The sequence below is a fragment of the Tursiops truncatus genome, chromosome 15 (assembly GCF_011762595.2).
Source record: "Tursiops truncatus isolate mTurTru1 chromosome 15, mTurTru1.mat.Y, whole genome shotgun sequence".
NCBI classification, from domain to species: domain Eukaryota; kingdom Metazoa; phylum Chordata; class Mammalia; order Artiodactyla; family Delphinidae; genus Tursiops; species Tursiops truncatus.
The window spans coordinates 75,459,206-75,477,900 of record NC_047048.1 but is presented as its reverse complement, the minus strand read 5'-3'; the positions used below and the strand labels follow the sequence as shown (position 1 = coordinate 75,477,900).

Sequence of the window (18,695 nt, the reverse complement as noted above, 5' to 3'; positions counted from 1 at the left end):
TTACCTGCCCCATAGCGGTGTCTTGAATCTCGGCTGGACTCTTTCCCAGAATGCAGAGCTGCAGCACTTTTCTCTGTTGACAACTGAAGGGTGACATACTCCAGGCAGTGGCTCTGGGCCTTAAGCCGTTCTAACCACCTGCACATTCCCAGGCCCCGGCTCTGTGATTCACACCGAGGGGCGGGTGGGGCCCAGGGCACACGGATGCACCGCAAGACTCCCAACGCGGGCCTGTGGGCCTTAGCTGGAGCACGCCCCACGCAGGCGCAGGGAGGGACACCCACCCACACGCCATCAGAGAGCCTTTAAAGTGACCCGGCCGTGGCCGGCTGAGCAGCGCCAAGGGGGCGGGGTCTCGGGCTCCCCTCACGTCGTGTCTGTGTGTTGCCAGTGTGCCGCAGGCTCCTGGAGCAGGTGGTCAGCTGCGGCGGGCTGCTGCCCGGAGCCGAGCTCCCTGAAGAACAGACCATCACCTGGTTCCAGTTTCACAGCTACCTGCGGAGGCAGAGTGTCTCCGACCTGGAGAAGCACTTCGCTCAGCTCACCAAGGAAGGTAGGGGCTGGGGTGGGGGGCACATGGCCTCAAAGCAACACACTGACGACAAAGGAGTGTCCGTCGTGGAGACCTCTGTCTCGGCTCGGCTCTGGGAAGCCAGTGTTTCAGAATCACTGTGTCTTTCTCCTCCAGCTGCTCTTTCGAGAACCAGATTTAATTAGATTCTACATTCAGCCCACGTAGAAATGAGCTCCCAGGGCAGGAGGCTTTACAAAGCACAGAGCAGAGGTCAGAACTGGACAGGTGGGCTATTGCTGGGCTGGCTGGAGTCCCTGAAGTATGGACCTGGGGTTTATTCATTTTCAGGGTGTATTTGATCCCTTGCTAGAAAGCCTTCCTGGAGATTCCAGGAGGCCCCCTTTGAGACCAATCCAGACTGTCCACTTGGTGATCACACGGGCTTGTCCTGGGATTTGCTTCTCCCTGGCTAATGCACGAGCCACAGCTGTCCAGCCCGGCGCAATCAGAGGGGACCCCGGGCCTCCTTTTTTCTGTCTCTTGTAGTAACACTCTTCGAGGAGCTGCAGTGCGTGGGCCAGGCCAAGACAGTCAGGAAGCTGAAGGGGAAGCAGCTGGGCCAGCTCCAGCCCCTGCCCCAGACCTTGAGGGCCTGGGCGCTGCTCCAGCTGGACGGGACCCCACGGGTGTGCAGGGCGGCCAGTGCTCGCTTGGCCAGCGTAGCCAAGAACAAGAGCTTTCGGGAAAAGGTACGGTGTGGGAGGCGGCAGCCCCTGGCTGCAGGTGTGTGAGTTGGGGGGAGGTGGAGGGAGGTAGGCTTCCTCTCGGAAAAACAGGGAGCAGTGAGTGACTGGGGGCTGCATCTGCGGCCGGTATGTTGATGTAGAGATACTCCAGACATGAACACAGCCTTCCGCAAGCCCTCACCACTGGCAGCAGCCAGCCAGCCCTGGGGAGGGAGCTGGCATTGCCAGGCGATCAGTGGTTAGCAGCATGCCACGTGCTCACCACCTCATTCAGCTCAGTGTTTCTAAAGCACCTTATCTATTCGGTCTCTGAGATGTCATCTGCACGTAGAATGTCTCTTAGAATTCTGACAGTCACCCTCATTTACTTTCAACTAATGTGTGTGGCTGGCTGTTTCGTTGTGCTCGGTTCACTTGAAAACCAAGAGATTGGACCCCTCTGCCTTTTAGGTTCCTGAACACCTGTGACTCTTCTAGATTTCGGGTACCAGCCCCTGTGGTGGGAGAAGGGCAATACTGGGGCCTTGGTCTCGGGCTCACCCAAGTGCCAGGCACATCCCCACTGGCCCCTCCCCCGTGCTTAACAGCCCTTACAACAATTTTGCAAAGCAGTTGCCAGCTTTCTTTTCCAGCTGAACCGACTTGGCCATGGTCATGTGACTGACAGGGCGGGGTCAGAGCTGTGACTGGGGAAGAGTGAGGAAGGGAAGAGATGCTTTTCCTTCTGGCCAAGGCAGCAGCCTCACCGAGGCTCCCTCTGTGTTCACTTCTGCTGTCCCCGCTGGACACTGGGTTTCTCTGATTCAGCATTTTTTTTTTTTTTTTTTTGCGGTATGCGGGCCTCTCACTGCCGCGGCCTCTCCCGCCGCGGAGCACAGGCTCGGGACGCGCAGGCTCAGCGGCCATGGCTCACGGGCCCAGCCGCTCCGCGGCATGTGGGATCTTCCCGGACCAGGGCACGAACCCGCGTCCCCTGCATTGGCAGGCGGACTCTCAACCACTGCGCCACCGGGGAAGCCCTCTGAGTCAGCTTTTTATCTAGATGGCAGTTTCGGAAGGCATTTTGTAAACAGTACTAGAGAAAAAGTGTTTTCTTACGTCGTGACCCTCAGCCCAGGGACCGGCGTTTTTAGATAAATTGAATGCCGTAGCCTACAACTCGACACTGCGCACACCTGCTGTCAGCATTCAGGGGATGAGCCGTGGGCACCGTGGACTTTGCTCTCACCAGCCCCCCGTTCACAGTAACCTCATTTCCTAGGCTTTGCTCTTCTACACCAACGCCCTGACCGAGAACGATGCAAAACTCCAGGAAGCTGCGTGTGTGGCGCTAAAACATCTCAGGGTGAGTTTAACCCGTCCTTGGTGGGGATAGAGGGAAGCCTGCTTGTGGTTAATGCTGAAGTTAGTTCATTTCAAAATGATCCCACTGGGACCGAAAGAAAGAAAATCACTGCCAGTGAAGAAGCACCGTAAAGAGCTGGTTGTAGAGGAACAGCCACCAGCTCCAGCAGCAGAAGCTCTGATGGCAGAGGTCCCTCGGAAACAGTGCCCGTTTGCTCTGGCTTGGTGTGAACAAGCAGGTGGCCCCAGAGACTCACTTTTGAGCTCTTGGATTATATGGTTTAATATCCTCAATGAAAAATGTTCTAAGAGCACAATAAGCTCATTGTAGAAAAAAGAGAGTGTAAAAATACAGCAATGCAAAAATTATCCATCCTAATTCTTGAGCATCTCTGTGCATGAAACTTTTAAAATTTATATGGAATTCTGAATTACTTCCTTGGGCTAGACTTAGTGTTATCCCAGGGCCAGAGAATGCATTGATAAATGTTTTTGAGACTCATGATACCACACACCCATTTACACTCCCGAAAGCAGACAGGAGGGGATGCCCGTTTTGCCTCAATCTCATCTTCATTTGTAACCCTTATTTAAAAAAAAATCATTGCCATTCTGCTAGATGAAAAATGGTCCAATACAGACTAAATTCATTCTGGAATGAACCGGCAGGAAATTCTACAAGGACCATCTGGTTATAATCAAATAACCAGTGAGTGTTAGGGTGCCCACTAGGGGGAGCTAAAGTGCACTCTGGTCCTTGGCCCTGGAGGTGATCAGGTGGTCAGCTGTGCCTGAACCAGGTCAGACCTCCTCTCCTGGTCTGACCTGGAGAGCAGGGTTGGGAGAAGAAGACGGGGTAGAATGGTCCAGGAGAAAGCAGGTGTTCTCATTTCCAACACGGGCCTTTCCAAAGGTGTCAGGATTGAAAACATGAGATGCTGCCAGTGGCACTGTGATGAACCTGAGGCCACAGGAGAAACCTGGAAGCCTTCGGAGAAGGAAGGGGCTGAAGCCGCAGAGACCATGCTAGGGCTGGTCCTGCAGGGTTTATAAAAGTGGATACCTGTTCCTTAAAATGCCCCCTAATTGTCCCTTCCCCCAACCTCAAACAGGGCATCGAAAGCATTGATCAGATTGCCCGCCTGTGCCAGTCTGACGTGGAGGCCGTGCGAGCGGCAGCCCGGGAAACCACGCTGTCATTTGGTAACGTGCAGCATCCAGCGTTTCGAAGTGCAGTGGGGTTGCTGGGGCCCGTAGAAAGGTTGTGCCAGAGAGGCCACAGCCAGCTCTCAGGTGACGCAAAATAGCACACGGGACGGGCACCGTCAGCAACCTGTTTGGCTGCATTTGGCCAAGAGGCCGGTTTCCTTTATGGCTGAGGTGGCCGTTTACGACCCTTGGGAATGAAAGCCAGCTGCGAGGCAGGATTAAGGTTCAGCGGGCTCTGTCTTGGACAAAGGGACGAGGCCCTGGGGTCCACGTGAGCCAGTCCCAAAGGCTCCCCATCCCCTACCCTTTACAGCAGCACCGGAGGCCTAGGCGTCTGGAAGTACTAAGGCCACCTTGGCTCACCAGTGTAGGAAAGAGCGAGGTGGGGAGACAACCCAGTGACAGATGACCTTAATATTTCAGGTGAAAAAGGACGCTTAGCTTTTGAGAAGATGGATAAACTTTGCTCAGAACAAAGAGACGAAGCCTTTGGCCAGGAGGCAGATGTTGAAATCACAATATTTTAAAAAGCCTCAGCTAATGAGCCCAAACCCGGCACCTTTGTTTTTGCTGCTGCCCGGCCTCGACACAGGGAGGGCTTCGGGTGGAGGTACACGGTGTGCTCTCCCAAGAGCGTGAACTGGCCAGAGCTGCTCCCGGACTCTGGGCCAGTTACGAAGCCCCAGGGCACAAGTGGGACTTCTGTACGGGAGCAGAACAAGGGGCTGCACGGCACTTAGAGGGCTGCACTTCAGTCAATCAGCCTTTGGCTTTGAGAATCGGCCTGACCTTCCCCGGGGGCAGAGCCGGGTCAGTGCCAGCCAGCCACGTCACGAAGGGGCCGAGGCCAGGCAGGCGGAGGCCTGGAATCAGCAGGTCAGCTGGCTCAGCACTTCTGGTTCACTAAAGACTGGGACTGAGGAGGCGAGCAGACCGAGCGTCCCTGCTGAGGACAGAACTCGGGTCGTTCCCACAGCATCAGGTGTCACTGTGGGGAGGGCAGAGCCAGGGTTTCGACGGTTCGCCCCCTCAGCCCGAGCTGCAGCCCAAGCGCCACAGGGGAGCCGGCTGGCGGCCTGCTGACCGTGGGCCTTATTTTCACTGTGGTTCAACAGCACAAAGGAAACAAGAACATGCCGTCAGCCGAGAAGTCTTGAGTGCCATTTGCTTTGACCTCACTCATCAGAATGGAATCCATTTTCTGAAGCAAGTCAACTTAGGGTTTATTAAATAAATTGCTTCAGAAGCCATAAGCTAGTTTGAAGAAAGATTTTACTGAACATCATGTTTAAAGAAGGAAAATTAATTTCCTATTTAAGTCTATTAAAAAACCCAGACATGTCCTGGGCTGTTTCTGGGATAAGAATGTAGAGGTACCCTGGGGTCTGGATGTGGTATCAACAATGGCATTGGAAAGCTCTGTAACTTAAACATGCTCATTTACATTTCCTGTATATATTCTGTGCTTTTTGGTTTAACTCAGTATTTATTTGCCTTGTCCATATGTTGTTTTCTGAAATTTCAATTAAAATAACTTTTTATTGGCGTTCCACTCTACCTGAAAAAAGTGGAGGGTAGTGGTTGTTTTCTGGAATATCCTGAGGGAAGAAGCCATCCCTGCTGTCCCTCAGTGCTCTCTTTCCAACGTGACATAGACGCAGGGATAGAGGAGGGCTGCCTCAGGGCAGGGCTGCCCCTTGGACTCTCCACGTGCTCTCTGAGGCTCCCAGAGTCCCCTCTCCTTACAGACACCAGGCGGTGTGGCCCTTCTCTGGCCTTGGGCTCTATCTGACTTCTGCTTAGTTACAAATTTAGTTATTTTTTTCCACATTGGCATTCCTCCTCTTCATGAAAGCTTAGATGTCATTTTCTTTTTTTTTTTGGTATCTGAAAACGATTGAGGTGACGACAGTGGGTGTGACACCAGCACCCAGGTCCCCACTGTCCTTGCTGGGTGTTGTGTGGTCACGTGGCCACAGACGTTGTTTCTGGGTTCCATGGATGTTGCTGAGAGGCCACAGCATGAACAGTCTACTCAGCAGCCAGCTCTGAACAGTCATAAAACCTTGGATATAAGGAAATTCTTGGTAGTATTTCTGCAACGTTGTGCAAGTCTGAAATTATTTCAGAACAAGAAGTTGAAAAATCACTTTGGGGAGACTTACATTTAATTTTGTACACGAAACGAAGACTACACGAATTGTTTATACTTCACTGTTACCTCTCAGTGTCAGTCTCCACTGATGTGTCAGTTCCACATCAAATGTGACTCGGCAGAGGTGCTGAGACATGGCCACCGTTGTGTCTTACAGGCAGCCGGCTAAGGGACACACGTTCTTGAGGTTTGAGCAGTTCTTCAAACAACCTTTATAAATTCATTAAGTTATCCAAGGGCCCTAACACTTGAAAAGGTGAGTTTTGTTGTTGCTGAAATGGGTTGAGGCCTGAGGCGCTGAATAAACACGAGGCAGGGAAAGTGCCCCCAGCCCAGAGGCACCCACGACTCCAGGAGGCCGTTGCCGTCGTAATCCTCAGATGCGGAAAAACTATAACCCCTCTTGACTGACAACATCTGCTTCACATCAGCAGGGATGGAAAGAAAACAGAAGTTGCCCAGCCTGGTTTAGGCCTATTAAGCAAAGAAATGGGAAGCACCCCAAAGCCATGTTCTTTAGAAAAAATTTTTTATTGTTGCAACTAAAATGCAAACCCATCATTTATATGGCAAGTTGGAAAACTGTACAGTTTGACAGTTCTGTGAGGTCACAGAAGACCCTGAGACGCGCCCCCCGCCCCCCATCATGCATCCATGTATACACACACCTGAAAAGGTATCATACCAAAACACCTCGCTTTTTTTTGTTTGTTTTTATTTTTGTAAAAATGGTTTATTCTATGGCCATCGTAAAAAATAATGACCTGATGAGTAAATATTGGCTTAAGGCATATAGCAGAGCAGCTCGCTACTTCTCTAACATACGTGTGACAAGATGGAGAACCATCTGTTTTCCAAGGATAGGAGGTTAAACCAGTATATCCATTTTGAAATGCTACTATATATACACACCAAACTACTACATACATATACAGGACTTAAAATAACAAACAAGCCCAACTCAAAAATGCTTACAGCCTGGCACCTCAGAGTCTTATCCACACCTCACCAAGGCTCTGCGGGGCGATGCCTCAAATGTTCCCACCACAGACTTTCTCTGCACGAGCTTCTAACACGTGAAAGGCAAAATGTGAAAATGCTGGCAGAAGAGCAGCCCGTGAGCTATAGCTGCCTTTTTTTTTTCTTGTTAAAAAAGCCACTTAATGTGGAGGTCTTAAGTTCCCCTCGCAGGAAGAGTCGTGAGCACCATCAGTCCCCAGGGTTCAAGGGCAGGGCAGACGCCTCTCTCAGCAAGGCCCCCGGACCTGAAGGGCCACAGGCTGGCTCGAAGGGACCGTCGTCCAGGCTGTTTCAAGAAGTGTGGTTTCCAACAGTCGCCTTGGTTCCAGATCACGGTCCGCTCAAGAAGAGTGTGAACTTGGCACAGTGGAGGCTGACCCCAAAGGTGTGTGTGTCGTGGGGGACCTGCCTGTCTAAGTGTCCAGAGCGTGAGGTGTGACTATGGCTTCCCACACCCTTGGAATGTCTGAGTTACAGTGGGGCCCAGCTGGACCAGGACAGGCTGGGCCTCACTAGAAGTCACCAGAGTGTCATGCCAGGAATTGGGCAAATATCTGTTACGGGACATCGCTCCGCTGCCGAATGGCAATGATTTCAGCAACGGTCTTAGGAACCAGAGCCACGTAATGCTCAGCTCATGCAAAGGTAGACTGGACTTGTACACGGAGCGCGTCAGTAAGCAGAGATCTAAGGATTTCAAGCACGTGGTATTTGATCGGGACACAAGAAGACTGTACATGCATCCTAATACACACAGGGAGAGTGGTGACTGAGACCGAGGTTCGAGCAGACAACTGGGGAGGGGAGGAACCGGGACAAAGTAATCTCACGCCATGTGTCTTAAATAGCCAAGTGTTCATTATATATTATCCCCTTGTTCTATAAACATAGGCAAACCTCTTCTCGTGTTACCCAATGAAATCACGACTGCTTACAACCGTCCTCCTTCCTAGTACTGGTCTGACGCAGCAGGCTCACGGCAAAGTCCTCCGTTCCCAGCGCTACCTGAGGGTTTATTATTGTACTTTTTGATAAAGCCCTTGGTGCAAGGCTGACATCAAAAAACGTTAACACATTATTGGTTTATGAAGATGCTAGTGCACTGTGGATGCCTTCAGGAGAAAAGACTTAAAAAATAAATATGGAGTGGAGAGGCTCACTACACGCCGTCTCCAGGGAGGGCTGTGGGAAGGATGTCGCTTGCCGCCTGCCAGGGATGCGCCGAGGGGGCACCATGGGAGGCTCGCCCCTCCACCCGCACAGGCTGCCATGCTCTGCGCCACCAGCCCAGCGCCCTCCTCAAAAAATGGGTTGTGGGTCTGGTATTCAGAGGAAGGCGAGGGGGAGAAAAGTAGCAGGATGGAGGTGAGGCCAACCGCCCGGGGAGGGGGGCTTTAGTGCAGAACCGACGTCCGTCGGGGCGCGGAGAGCTACGCTGTCCAACGGCCCTCGCCTACGCCGGCTGCCTGCTAGGCGGCTGCGGGCTCTACGGGCAGGGGCGGACCGTGGGTGGAGGCAGGTCAGATTGTGTGTGGCTGTCGAGCAGGAACTAGGACGAAACCAAACGCTTTCAGAGGAGCCCGGCCCTGCCCCCGCAGAGCTGCGGACTCATGCAACACCTCGGCCGCCCGGGCCACTCCAGCCCCCGTGAAGGGGGTTTTGGTTATTATTATTATTTTTTACAACAGCTCCCCCTTCCCAAAATCACCCCCGAGGAAAAAGCTGTCTGCACGTTACTAAACCATCGGATGCGCTCAAAGGTGGTTGCTTAGAAAGAGGTAAAATACTTAAAATCATTAAAAGAAAAAACAGAAGTCTCGTGAGGTGATTTCCACGACCAGAGATTTGAGGCTAATCCTCACTCTTCTCCGTAACTTTAACGGCAACACATTCTAACGTGTGGATTTCTACTGAAATGGCATTTATGTTCCAAGCAAAGTGGAAACTGCTCCTTCTGGATCTCAATGGCTGGGTGAAAAGCCGGTGGCCACCCTGTGGTGACCTCTGACCCTGAGGCAGGGGCCCTGAGGAACCCTGTTTATGGGGATGGAGCAATGGGGGCAGGACGTGCGCAAGACGGCTGTAACGAGAGGGGGCCGGTGGAGGAGCGGACAACGGGAAGCCAGTGGGACACCCTGAGCAAAAGCAGAAGCCGGGTTCTGTTTTCTAGAGACGGCCTTTTGTTGTTTTTCTTCTTAAAACGGGAAAGCTCGCAGGCACTGTCCCGGCTCAGTGTGCGCTCAGCAGAGGAAGTGCCTGAGCGAGACGATGTCCGAAACCCTCAAACCCTCTCCTCCAAAGGACTTTACATTCGCAAAAGTGTGGGAGTCTTTCCCTGGGAAATCAAATAAAAATTGTGTATCTGGTTACACCACCTAAGGGTACAAGAAAGTTTCGTAAGTGCCTAGTCTTTTTTTTTTTCCCAGAAATAACAAAAAGCTGCTTTTTATAAAGGTTAAAAACAACAATGTGTTGTAATTCTATTACTTTTTTTTCAAAAACAAATGAACAAAAAAAGAAAAAAGAAAAAAGAGAGAGAGACGTATTTGGCATTTTGTCTACTTACTCCTGAATAGGTTAAGGCCCTGAGATTAGACTCTTCTATTCTTGGGACCACAGGGCTCCTTAAGACCCCGGTGCATCAATCCTCAATTCTCTCTCGTTAGCCCTTCACAGTCCCAGACTTTGAAAACCTTTGATCTGTTTCTTCTGAGGCTGGCTCAGAGGCTCCCGCAGCACTGAGCGCTACCGCCGGGCTGGCGGCCAGGGCTTGCCGTACACGCGGTCTGGCCAGCACGTCCGTCAGTGAAAACATACCCTGTAGCAGAGGTACGCGCCGGCTGTGAGGACCGTGGCCACGCACACGTTGACCAGGAAGGGCTTCCAGTGAGTCGGCGCCTGGTCCTGCTCCTCCTTGGGCAGCGATGGCTCCCCCTGGGCGGGACCTGCCCCCGCGACCCGCCTCCGGACTTCAGTGTCTTGACTCGCGCTGAGGAATGAGGGGGGCAGAGGCGGGTTACTCACTCGTGAAAACAATGGCAAGGATGCTATTACTCCCGGAGGAATTCTAGGAAAAAATGAGCCACGTGGAAGCAGAGCCTGCTGATGCTGACACTGGCCAGAGGCCCGCCTGTCACCGCCTCCCTCCCAGGGCCCGACAGCAGGGCCAGGGTGGGGTTCCGGAGACCCGCGGACTCCTCAGTGACGGGGCTGGGTAAGGGTCTGAGGAGCAGTACAGCCCCTGGGGCCGCTTGTGGAATGTTCCCCTTCAGATCAGGGAAGGTAACAGTGCGACCACAGGCTTCCACTCCCTCCCCGGGGCCTGACAGACGTGGACACACAGAGGCCTTTGTTGCTGCTGACATGCGAACACCACACATCTGCAGTGCTGACCCTCTGCCCTCCCCGCTGCACGCCCAGCCAGTCCTGCCAGCAGGCCCACTTCCCAGGTGTCCCGTGTGCAGTCAGTTGACTACCTTGCTGGGGGCAAGCCAGAGCCACCCTGTAGGGCTGTCCCAGGACAGGCCAGAAGAGGCTGTGGGCCTGGGTGCAGCCAGACCCTGCCTCTCCCCTCCCCACCTCTCCCAGGCCGTTGCCCTCCCACCCTTGCGTCCATCGAGGCGGCCCTGGCCACAGGAAGTCCTGCCTCCCACAGGCCTCTCCATGGCCCTGCTGCCCCAGCAGCCTCCCGCGTGACTGGCAGGACCATCCGGGGGCACCGCCTCCCCAGGAGACAGGAGGAGGCTGCACGAAGCACCCTTCTCGGCGCCCACCCGGTGAGGCCCCAGCCGCAGGGCTGAGGCCTGTGTGCACGTGGGCTCCCCGCCCTCCCCGGTGCCCAGAGGCGCATAGGTTCTTGGTCCCACTCCATTCTTTTCCTGGAATTCTCTGGCTTTCAGCTTCCCAAATCCACACTTCCCTGCTCACCACCTTCACCCACAGAATGTGAAAGGCACCTTTCTCTCCACTGTCTTCATGAATAAAGAAACAGGACCAATGACACAAATTTGACCCAAGTCACGTGCCAGCTCCCATCCCTCTCATCCTCGGCCCTCGGCGAGCCCTCAAAGGGAGCACGCCAGCCCCCCCTGAGAGTGTCAAAAGAGGCCCTGGGAACCGGGGCACAGTCGCACTTGTTCAGCACCTGCTCTGGGAGGCCCCGCTGGACAAGTGTCTCTCGAGCCCCAGAACCGGACCCGGTGTTCCTGTGATGAGGGCCAGTTGCACAAAAGGCCCTGGGGAGTAGGTTCATGGGCCAGGACTGGGACCTGGACACCAGCATTTAGCAAAGTGCCCGGGGAAGATTTTGATGATCAGTTTAGCCAGAGGCCCCGGTGGGGCACACACTGTGTGTGACCTGCTTTCTCATGCATGACCGTTCCAGTGTCCGGCCGTAACAATACACCCTGATCCCATTCTTTAATAGCTGCAGAATATCCAACACAGGGAGAAAGCACGACTTATCTAATCCCTGGATACACAATCAGCTCATCTCTAGATTTTCACCATTAGAAATAACCACGAACACCTCGACCTGTACATCTCTGCACACCTGCTTGAGAACTCCTGCTGGCTGAGTTTCTAGGTGTAGACAAACGTGGGGTCAAAGTGTGCACTAATCTTAAACTGCCCTCCAAAACTGCAGGCACCAAGGGCACTGCCTCCACGGTCTCAGGCTCGGGCTAACCCCCGTTCATCCTTCAAGCTTGTGCACAATGCCACCTCCTGCTGGCAGCCTTCCTTGACCACCCAGGGAAGGTTGGGTGTCTCCTCTCTAAGGCTGACCCCCTCAGCGTGCACCTCCATCACACCCCTGTCCATGGGCCACCACCACAATCTACTGCTCCCTTGCCAGTAAGATGGTCTAGAACACAGACCAGGGGCTCCAGTCTAGTTATCTCAGGGTTTCACATGCATCAGTAGGTGCTCAGTAATCTTTGTCAAACTGTAAGGAAGCAAAACGGCAATCAACTCAATCAAGACCACATGAAAAGGGGGACTTCCCTGGTGGTCCAGTGGTAAAGAATCCGCCTTACAATGCAGGGGATGCGGGTTCGATCCCTGGTGAGGCAGCTAAGATCCGACATGCTGCGGGGCAACTAAGCCCACACGCCACAACTACTGAGCTCGCGCACCTCAACTAGAGCCCGCGTGCCCTGGAGCCTGCGCGCCAGAACTAGAGAAGAGGAAACCCGCACGCCACAACTAGAGAGGAGCCCGCACACCTCAACGAGGATCCCACGTGCCACAACTAAGACCCAATGCAGCCAAAAATAAACAAACAATAAACAAATCTTAAAAAAAAAAGACTACATGAAAAGGTTAAGTACCCCAAGACCATTCTGGGGGCTGAAGGTACGTGGTCAAGCCTGGATATCAGTTTCAGGACTGGCCTGAAGTCCAGGGCAGGTTTCTGTCTTTGTCGCTGTCATCACCGGGCTGGAAGACCTGACTCAGTCGCACCAGACCCCTGATTCCAACAAGCACCACCAGGTGGTGCTAGATCCCCGCTAAAGCAGTCACTTCCCTGGGCCAACCTGTGGCTCAGTCAGAGGCTCCTCCAGCTGGGGGAGGAGCAGGGACGGTCCAGGGGCCTGTTCCTCAAGAACACAGAAGCACCGTTTGCCAAGAGGAGGCTGGGTCCACAGGGTTTCAATATCAATATGTATTTCTGGAACAGAAGGCCATTTCCCCTCACCCCCAGCAAGCCAGGACCCTCTCACATTACCTTTCCAGGCTGCAGGGGGCGGTTAAGAGGGTTCTGGTTTCTTCCTTGACGGGCCCGTCTTCTTTAACCTCCTCAGTCTCAGCTGTCACCCACTGGTGGTTTGCGAAGAACTCCTTGCACTTCCCATTGTGTGGCTCCAGGATTCGTTTGGGAGGCCGGGGAGGTGGGGGGATGTGCTCGGGTGGAGGCTCCAGGTCCTCGTGGGAGAGCTCTTTCCATTGTTCCTTGAAAAAGCAGCAAGAGGAAGTCCCGTGAGATTTCACGTTTGGCTGATCTGTCAGGAAACCTGCTCCCCTTTAAGTGAGCACTTCAAAGGCAGAAATTGGAACATGGTGAAACCTTCCACAACTTTTTAGCTATTTAAACACGAAGCCCAGCTATTTCCTCTGACCCAGGATACTGTTTCAACGTTTACAATGAACAGCCTCCTTCTTTACAGGCAAAAATTTAAAACCCACACACCTGGATTAAAGCAAAAGCACTGCTGACCTGTACTGAAGAGTCTCCCATGATGAACTTGGCGCCTTCGATCACAGCCAGGTAGGAGAAACGGAGCTGGTCTGCTGTCTGGATCAGTCCCATCCGAAATTTCCGCATTTCTAACAGAACTTTCTTGATATCAACAGAAGAAGGGTCTTTCCTTTTGTCCATCTGAAAGCCAGAGAGGAGACACAGCTCAGTGAGGTCCAAGCCTCAAGTACAACGTGACTGTATATGTCCTGGAGCGTGCCAGTTCCTATTCAGGAAAAGTCATAGCGAGGAAGGCAGAATTCTAGAAAATGTGGCAAAATTGGGACCATTTGAGCACAGGGGCAAAATGAGAGGGAAGGGGATTCTCTGGATCTTCCACATTAAAATTAAGGGCCTCCCTTCAAATGAAGCTATTTAGGGTAAAGCTCCTTTCATGGGAAGGAAGCTATTAAACGTGAAGATCAAAGCTAGTTTATTGCAGAGACAGTTAACAGAGAAGCTGTGGCTGGGCCAGACTGGAGGTTAAAATGTGCTCCCTTCTCTTCTCGGGGTATTTAAGGGCCTTCTTACCAGCAAGAGGCAGGTGTCAGCCAGACAGAAGGTCCCCGATCTGCCGATGCCAGCACTGCAGTGCACCACAATGGGGCCGTACTCCATGCTGAGCGACCCCGACTCGCGGACTTTGAAAAGAAAGTTCAGAAACGAGGCTGGAGATTCAGGGACTCCAAAGTCAGGCCACGTGGTATAATGGAAATGTAAGATCTCTCGAGTTTCTTGAGACTGGAAGAGAAATATACTCATGACGATTCTAAGAGAATCACCTGTACAGAAATCATTAATTCCAAGTAAGCATGAAGTGCCTTTCCACCCACCTAACTCCAAGAGTAGCCTTAATTCTCAGATTTTTCTCCCCGGGTCCACAAACCCAGTGAACAAATACCAAGCCCCGAGTGGACCCCAGGTTGCTCCTGCTTCAACTGCCCCTCCTTTAGGATGGAACAGTCTTGCCCACAAGAGCCCTTGTCTCCAATGTTCCTCTCACTTCTGCCGTCTTCATGATTACAACCGATTTCTATCCGCCCCACAAGTCAAAATGATGCTTCGCTGCCACCCACAGCAATCTTGTCATCAAAGGCCTCGGGGTTTCACATGAAAGAGTGGAAATGTAACTGCACGTGTGGGGCACCAGCTCTGGGAAACTCGGGGCTTTCCTTACAGAACTATCTGGATGCCTCAGAGAATTGTCATTTTACAGAAAAAAGTTACCAACTCAGTCTCCAAAGACAGGAGGCTGCCACGTGTGGCTCAATATCCAGCTGAACAGATGGTCCACGATGAGGAGGAGGATGCTGACAAGACCAGCTGCACTGGCCCCACAAGCGGAGCGCTTACCGTGTTCCAGTGTGGGCACGAGAGCTCACTGGGTTCTCACAGCAATCCCTCGAGGCACGTAGTCCCGTTACTCCCATTTTCCAGATTAGAAGACTGAGGCTTGGCAGCTAACCCTCCATTAAGTGGGGGAGCAGGAGTTTAAATCTAAGCTTGGTTGACTCCAGAGCCCACTGCAGGAACTCTTGAAAGGAGGAGGACCCTGGCCCTTGTCTCCTAGCCCAATCTGCTCACTGTGGAACAGAAAGAACGGCCTCTGGTGCTGTTTCCAGCTCCGCTCCTTCCTCTGAGCCTCTGAGACTCCACTCCCAGGGTGGACAACTGGTCGCCAGGAGCAATGATCAAAATGTAGTCCTTGCTGAGGAGAGCACCCAAGATTATACTAAGGCAAGAGCCCACAGTAATGGGAGCCAGTCACAGGGGAAGTAAGGCCTGCAGACAGGAACCACCCCAGCTGCGCAGCGCCAAGGGCCAAGCCAGTGCCTAGGTTACCTGGACAGCAGCTGATGGTGAAACACTTTGGGCCAAAGACCCGCTGACTGACAATGTCTCCCTTCGTTTGGCAAATGTCCATAACGTGCCTCCCGTGTGCCCGGCACGATGAGGTAATGACCCCGCGCCCTGCCCTCCCAATGCTCACAGCTTAGTTACAGCAACCTTCCCTGACCCTAGTGTGATGAAAACGTGTGAAAAGGACCCACAAAAACAGCAAGGACCTAACATCAGCAGAGAACACACACGTGTCGCCCTGCACCAGCTATTACACACACTGGTATCTTTCTGCAGAACTGGAAAAAATCTGCTTATGGCATTAGGATAACTTATAGAACCACACCAAACAATTCCATACTTTCCTCCCTAGAAAATGATCTCCTTATATCCTTTAATGGCTTAAAAGAGAAATGTGCCTTCTATTTATTTTGGAACAGAAAAGCACTTAAAAATAGATTTTTTAAAAAATGGAATAAGAAGGGCTTCCCTGGTGGCGCAGTGGTTGAGAGTCCGCCTGCCAATGCAGGGGACGCGGGTTCGTGCCCCGGTCCGGGAAGATCCCGCATGCCGCAGAGCAGCTGGGCCCGTAAAGCCATGGCCGCTGAGCTTGCGCGTCGGAGCCTGTGCTCTGCAATGGGAGAGGCCGCAACAGTGAGAGGCCCGCGTACCGCAAAAAAAAAAGGAATAAGAAAACATGCCAAAAGCAAGTTCCTTCTTTTAATTCTTAAAAAGGTGTGGGTTACCTTCTGTTTACTCCCTCCCTCACGGCTGCCCACCTCTTTCTCAAGGAATTCATTCCAAACGTGTGCTCGGCCAGGTACACGTCTGACAAAAGACTTTTTCAAAACCACGTCTGTTTGGAGCAAACAGATCTCCCCCAAAGCTCCAAGCTGCTGCCTCTGCTCTGCCACGCAAACAGCACAAACCTCTTCTGCTCTGTCCAAATTCTGTTTCCCTCATGAAGCAAAGGAAATTTTCTCAAGAGTTTGCCGGAAGTCACTTGCAATGTCAGGCTTGCAAACGCTCAGAAGCATTAAAAAAGTCTACCACGTAATCCTCCAGGCACATACCAATCCACTGCCAACATTATTGCTGAAAATCCTCCGTATCAAACCCCTCCATAAATCACACCCCGAGAGCCTGCATGCGGCTATGGCCGGGCTTTTCCCTAAGAACTGGTGTTAACTAGTGTTGGGAGAGAGCTCTGTGGGGAAGGAGGCAGGTGAGACCCGCCCCCAGGCACCTCTCGTCACCTGGTAAGTAAGCAGGTAAGCTCTACTCACCATAGTGCTAAAACTACTTCTTGCTCAGAGCACAGAAAACCACTGGCATAAACAACTGGTGTTCAGTAGTATCACCCAAGTGAAAAGACATCTCAACCAGTAACTGTCTGAAGTACTTAAGCGCATGCCATACTCACTGTGAGGTTTTCCAATTCTAGTTGTCGTACTGTGTAATATGACTTAATATCTTCAGAGATCAATGTCAATTTCAAATTTGTGTCTTCAAAGATCATTTCTTCTTCTTCTTTTTGTGGCCAGTACTGTGCACATTTTAACTAGGGGAGAAAATAACATTGAACTATTGTGAGCAACTGACAGTCTTCCTATGGAGGTTTGAAGTACCGTCCACGAGCTTTATGATAACCCAAAGACCCAGGGTTTTGTGACCTTGGAGGTCGCCATCAATGTAACCTGCCTGCCTCCAGAGGAGATGGGGAGGGGGTCTGTGAAGATCTAGACCAGGACTAGTCAGGCAGACAGGACTTGCACTTCCAAACCCAGCTGCCCCGGTTTTCCACACAGCGAAGTGTTCCAGGGGTCTGATCCTCTCCCTATCACCCATGAAGGAAGCCAGATGGCACACAAGGTTTAGTCTCTCATGAACTACTTTATGTAGCCATTTCAAAGGTTATCAAGACCCTGATGGGTGCTCTCGGCATAGCGCAGACTCCCTACCCTGGGGACGATAACCAAGGCTAGAAGAGACCACATGAAACACCGTAAAAAGCTTGAAGGGCTGTAATCAAATGCAAACCAGAATCGAGAAGGTTTGCAGAGGGGTCCTCCAAGGCTGGGGATCACCCACTGCCCCACCCCACCCTTTCATTCTGGTTCGGTTCAGTTCAGAAAAATCCCTTGTTGTAGTTTAAAAATTTTAGAAACTACTTGATGCTCTTGATTTAAACGTAGCTCATTAACATTTTCCTTAAAGCAAGCAAACTCCCGAAGATTTGGTTTCATTTAGAGTTCAAGAAAGAAAATCTGAGTCAAATTTAGTGGCATGCTTTGCTTGAGCCAAGTGTCTACGCCAGACATTTCTGGTTGCTGATGACTGTTCTGGATTAAAACAGCAGGTAGATGGGGGCTAAGCTGCCAGGTCCATAAGCCAGAGGAACCGACATATGTCCCCAGACAGAGGGACCCTCAAAGATGGTATGACTTTCAGCAAATGAAATATCAGTGTGTGTAAACAGCTCTTTGGGAAATGGTACAAGTTCAAGACCCTTATAATTCAACATGCATTGACTCAGAGGAGCCAGGAGGCTCTTGAAGAGGCTGAAGACAGAACAACAAAAGCCCATCGGTCCTGCTTTAATGAAAACCAAAGCAACAGAAAAAAGGGAGGGAAACAAATTAAGAAACACCACACTGAGATGCCAACACAGCATCAAACTTTATGGTTTCCGAAGAAGGCCAATAAGAGCCTGGACACTGGCCTGTTTTAAAGTTTTGGCCAGTTTCACCCTCCCTGCACCAATGGTGAGCGCCAAAGATGAACCCCTGGAACAGAGCCCATCTGTCAGCACCAAAGAGATCCTGCCACTCAGGACACAGAAGCATCAATAGCATGGCACGATCCCATGCTTAGCCAAAGTGGGTGAGGCAGATGACAGCAAGACTTCAGGAGACGCTTAAAGGATGCATTCATTCCCACACTTCAAATCATTAGACCTGTGTAATGCCTTGAGACTCCAGAAACAGACTGCCCTGGTAGGTCCAAAACCACGTGTGCAGGAGTGGGCACCCAATTCAGTGAGCAGACCAAGAGTAAAGCAAAGAAGCAGAAATGCAGAATGGCGAGCTGCTACCAAAGAAGAGGCCAATGTTTTCATGCCTCATGGGCAGGAAAGGCAAGTCTTTTCAACCTCACGTCCACACAGCAAGCAATCACTTTCAAAAGCAAATATAAAGCCTTACAAATCTCTGTAATCTGGGTAAAGAGCAAGACTTTGGAACTCTACAGCTGAGGAATTCTGGCACACACTAAGTGTCAATACTTATTTAAAAAACAGGAGTTCTTAAAAGAACTCTTAGGCATCTATAGCAACATGCCACGGTCTGCTGTCATTTCCTGTAGAAATTTTTATTGTAAACATATGCAACAAAACAAAACAAAATAAGCACAATATCAACTACTTCCTGTTATCCTGTTTAGTTGATACATAGTGACCGGAAAAGGCGATTTATTTTATTAGAAAGCAGTCCTTCTTCAGGGTTAAAATTGAGGCATGTTTTGGGTTGGCACCAAACAGCCACATGGCAGTGCCAAAGTACTGGCATCTGTCATACCTGCTGTTACCACCATGAAGGCGGGTGTGAGAGAGTCCTTGCTTGGGTCCATCTA

General features: G+C 51.7%; 2 protein-coding genes across 19 annotated transcripts in view; one reads left to right on the top strand and one right to left on the bottom strand.

The window, feature by feature from the left end:
* RIPOR3 (RIPOR family member 3) overlaps positions 1 to 6,759 on the top strand; it is a 74,069-nt gene extending 67,310 nt beyond the window's left edge. For 11 of the 14 annotated variants that reach the window (XM_073793097.1, XM_073793095.1, XM_073793098.1 and 8 more), the window contains 5 exons: positions 392 to 553; positions 1,061 to 1,263; positions 2,522 to 2,605; positions 3,717 to 3,807; positions 4,237 to 5,359. In XM_073793097.1, the coding sequence (XP_073649198.1) occupies positions 392 to 553; positions 1,061 to 1,263; positions 2,522 to 2,605; positions 3,717 to 3,807; positions 4,237 to 4,340 (644 nt within the window). In that variant the 3' untranslated portion in view covers positions 4,341 to 5,359. Of the gene's footprint in view, positions 1 to 391; positions 554 to 688; positions 1,264 to 2,521; positions 2,606 to 3,716; positions 3,808 to 4,236; positions 5,360 to 6,125 lie in introns of those variants that run through there. The other 3 variants (XM_073793099.1, XM_073793103.1, XR_012326395.1) reach the window with 3 other exon arrangements.
* Positions 6,477 to 18,695, bottom strand: part of PTPN1 (protein tyrosine phosphatase non-receptor type 1) — a 67,033-nt gene continuing 54,814 nt past the window's right edge. For 4 of the 5 annotated variants that reach the window (XM_019943841.3, XM_019943843.3, XM_019943844.3 and 1 more), the window contains 5 exons: positions 16,489 to 16,626; positions 13,758 to 13,967; positions 13,206 to 13,367; positions 12,717 to 12,940; positions 6,477 to 9,977 (listed from right to left, as the gene is read on the bottom strand). In XM_019943841.3, the coding sequence (XP_019799400.1) occupies positions 9,791 to 9,977; positions 12,717 to 12,940; positions 13,206 to 13,367; positions 13,758 to 13,967; positions 16,489 to 16,626 (921 nt within the window). In that variant the 3' untranslated portion in view covers positions 6,477 to 9,790. The remainder of the gene's footprint in view (positions 9,978 to 12,716; positions 12,941 to 13,205; positions 13,368 to 13,757; positions 13,968 to 16,488; positions 16,627 to 18,695) is intronic. The other variant, XM_019943842.3, reaches the window with a different exon arrangement.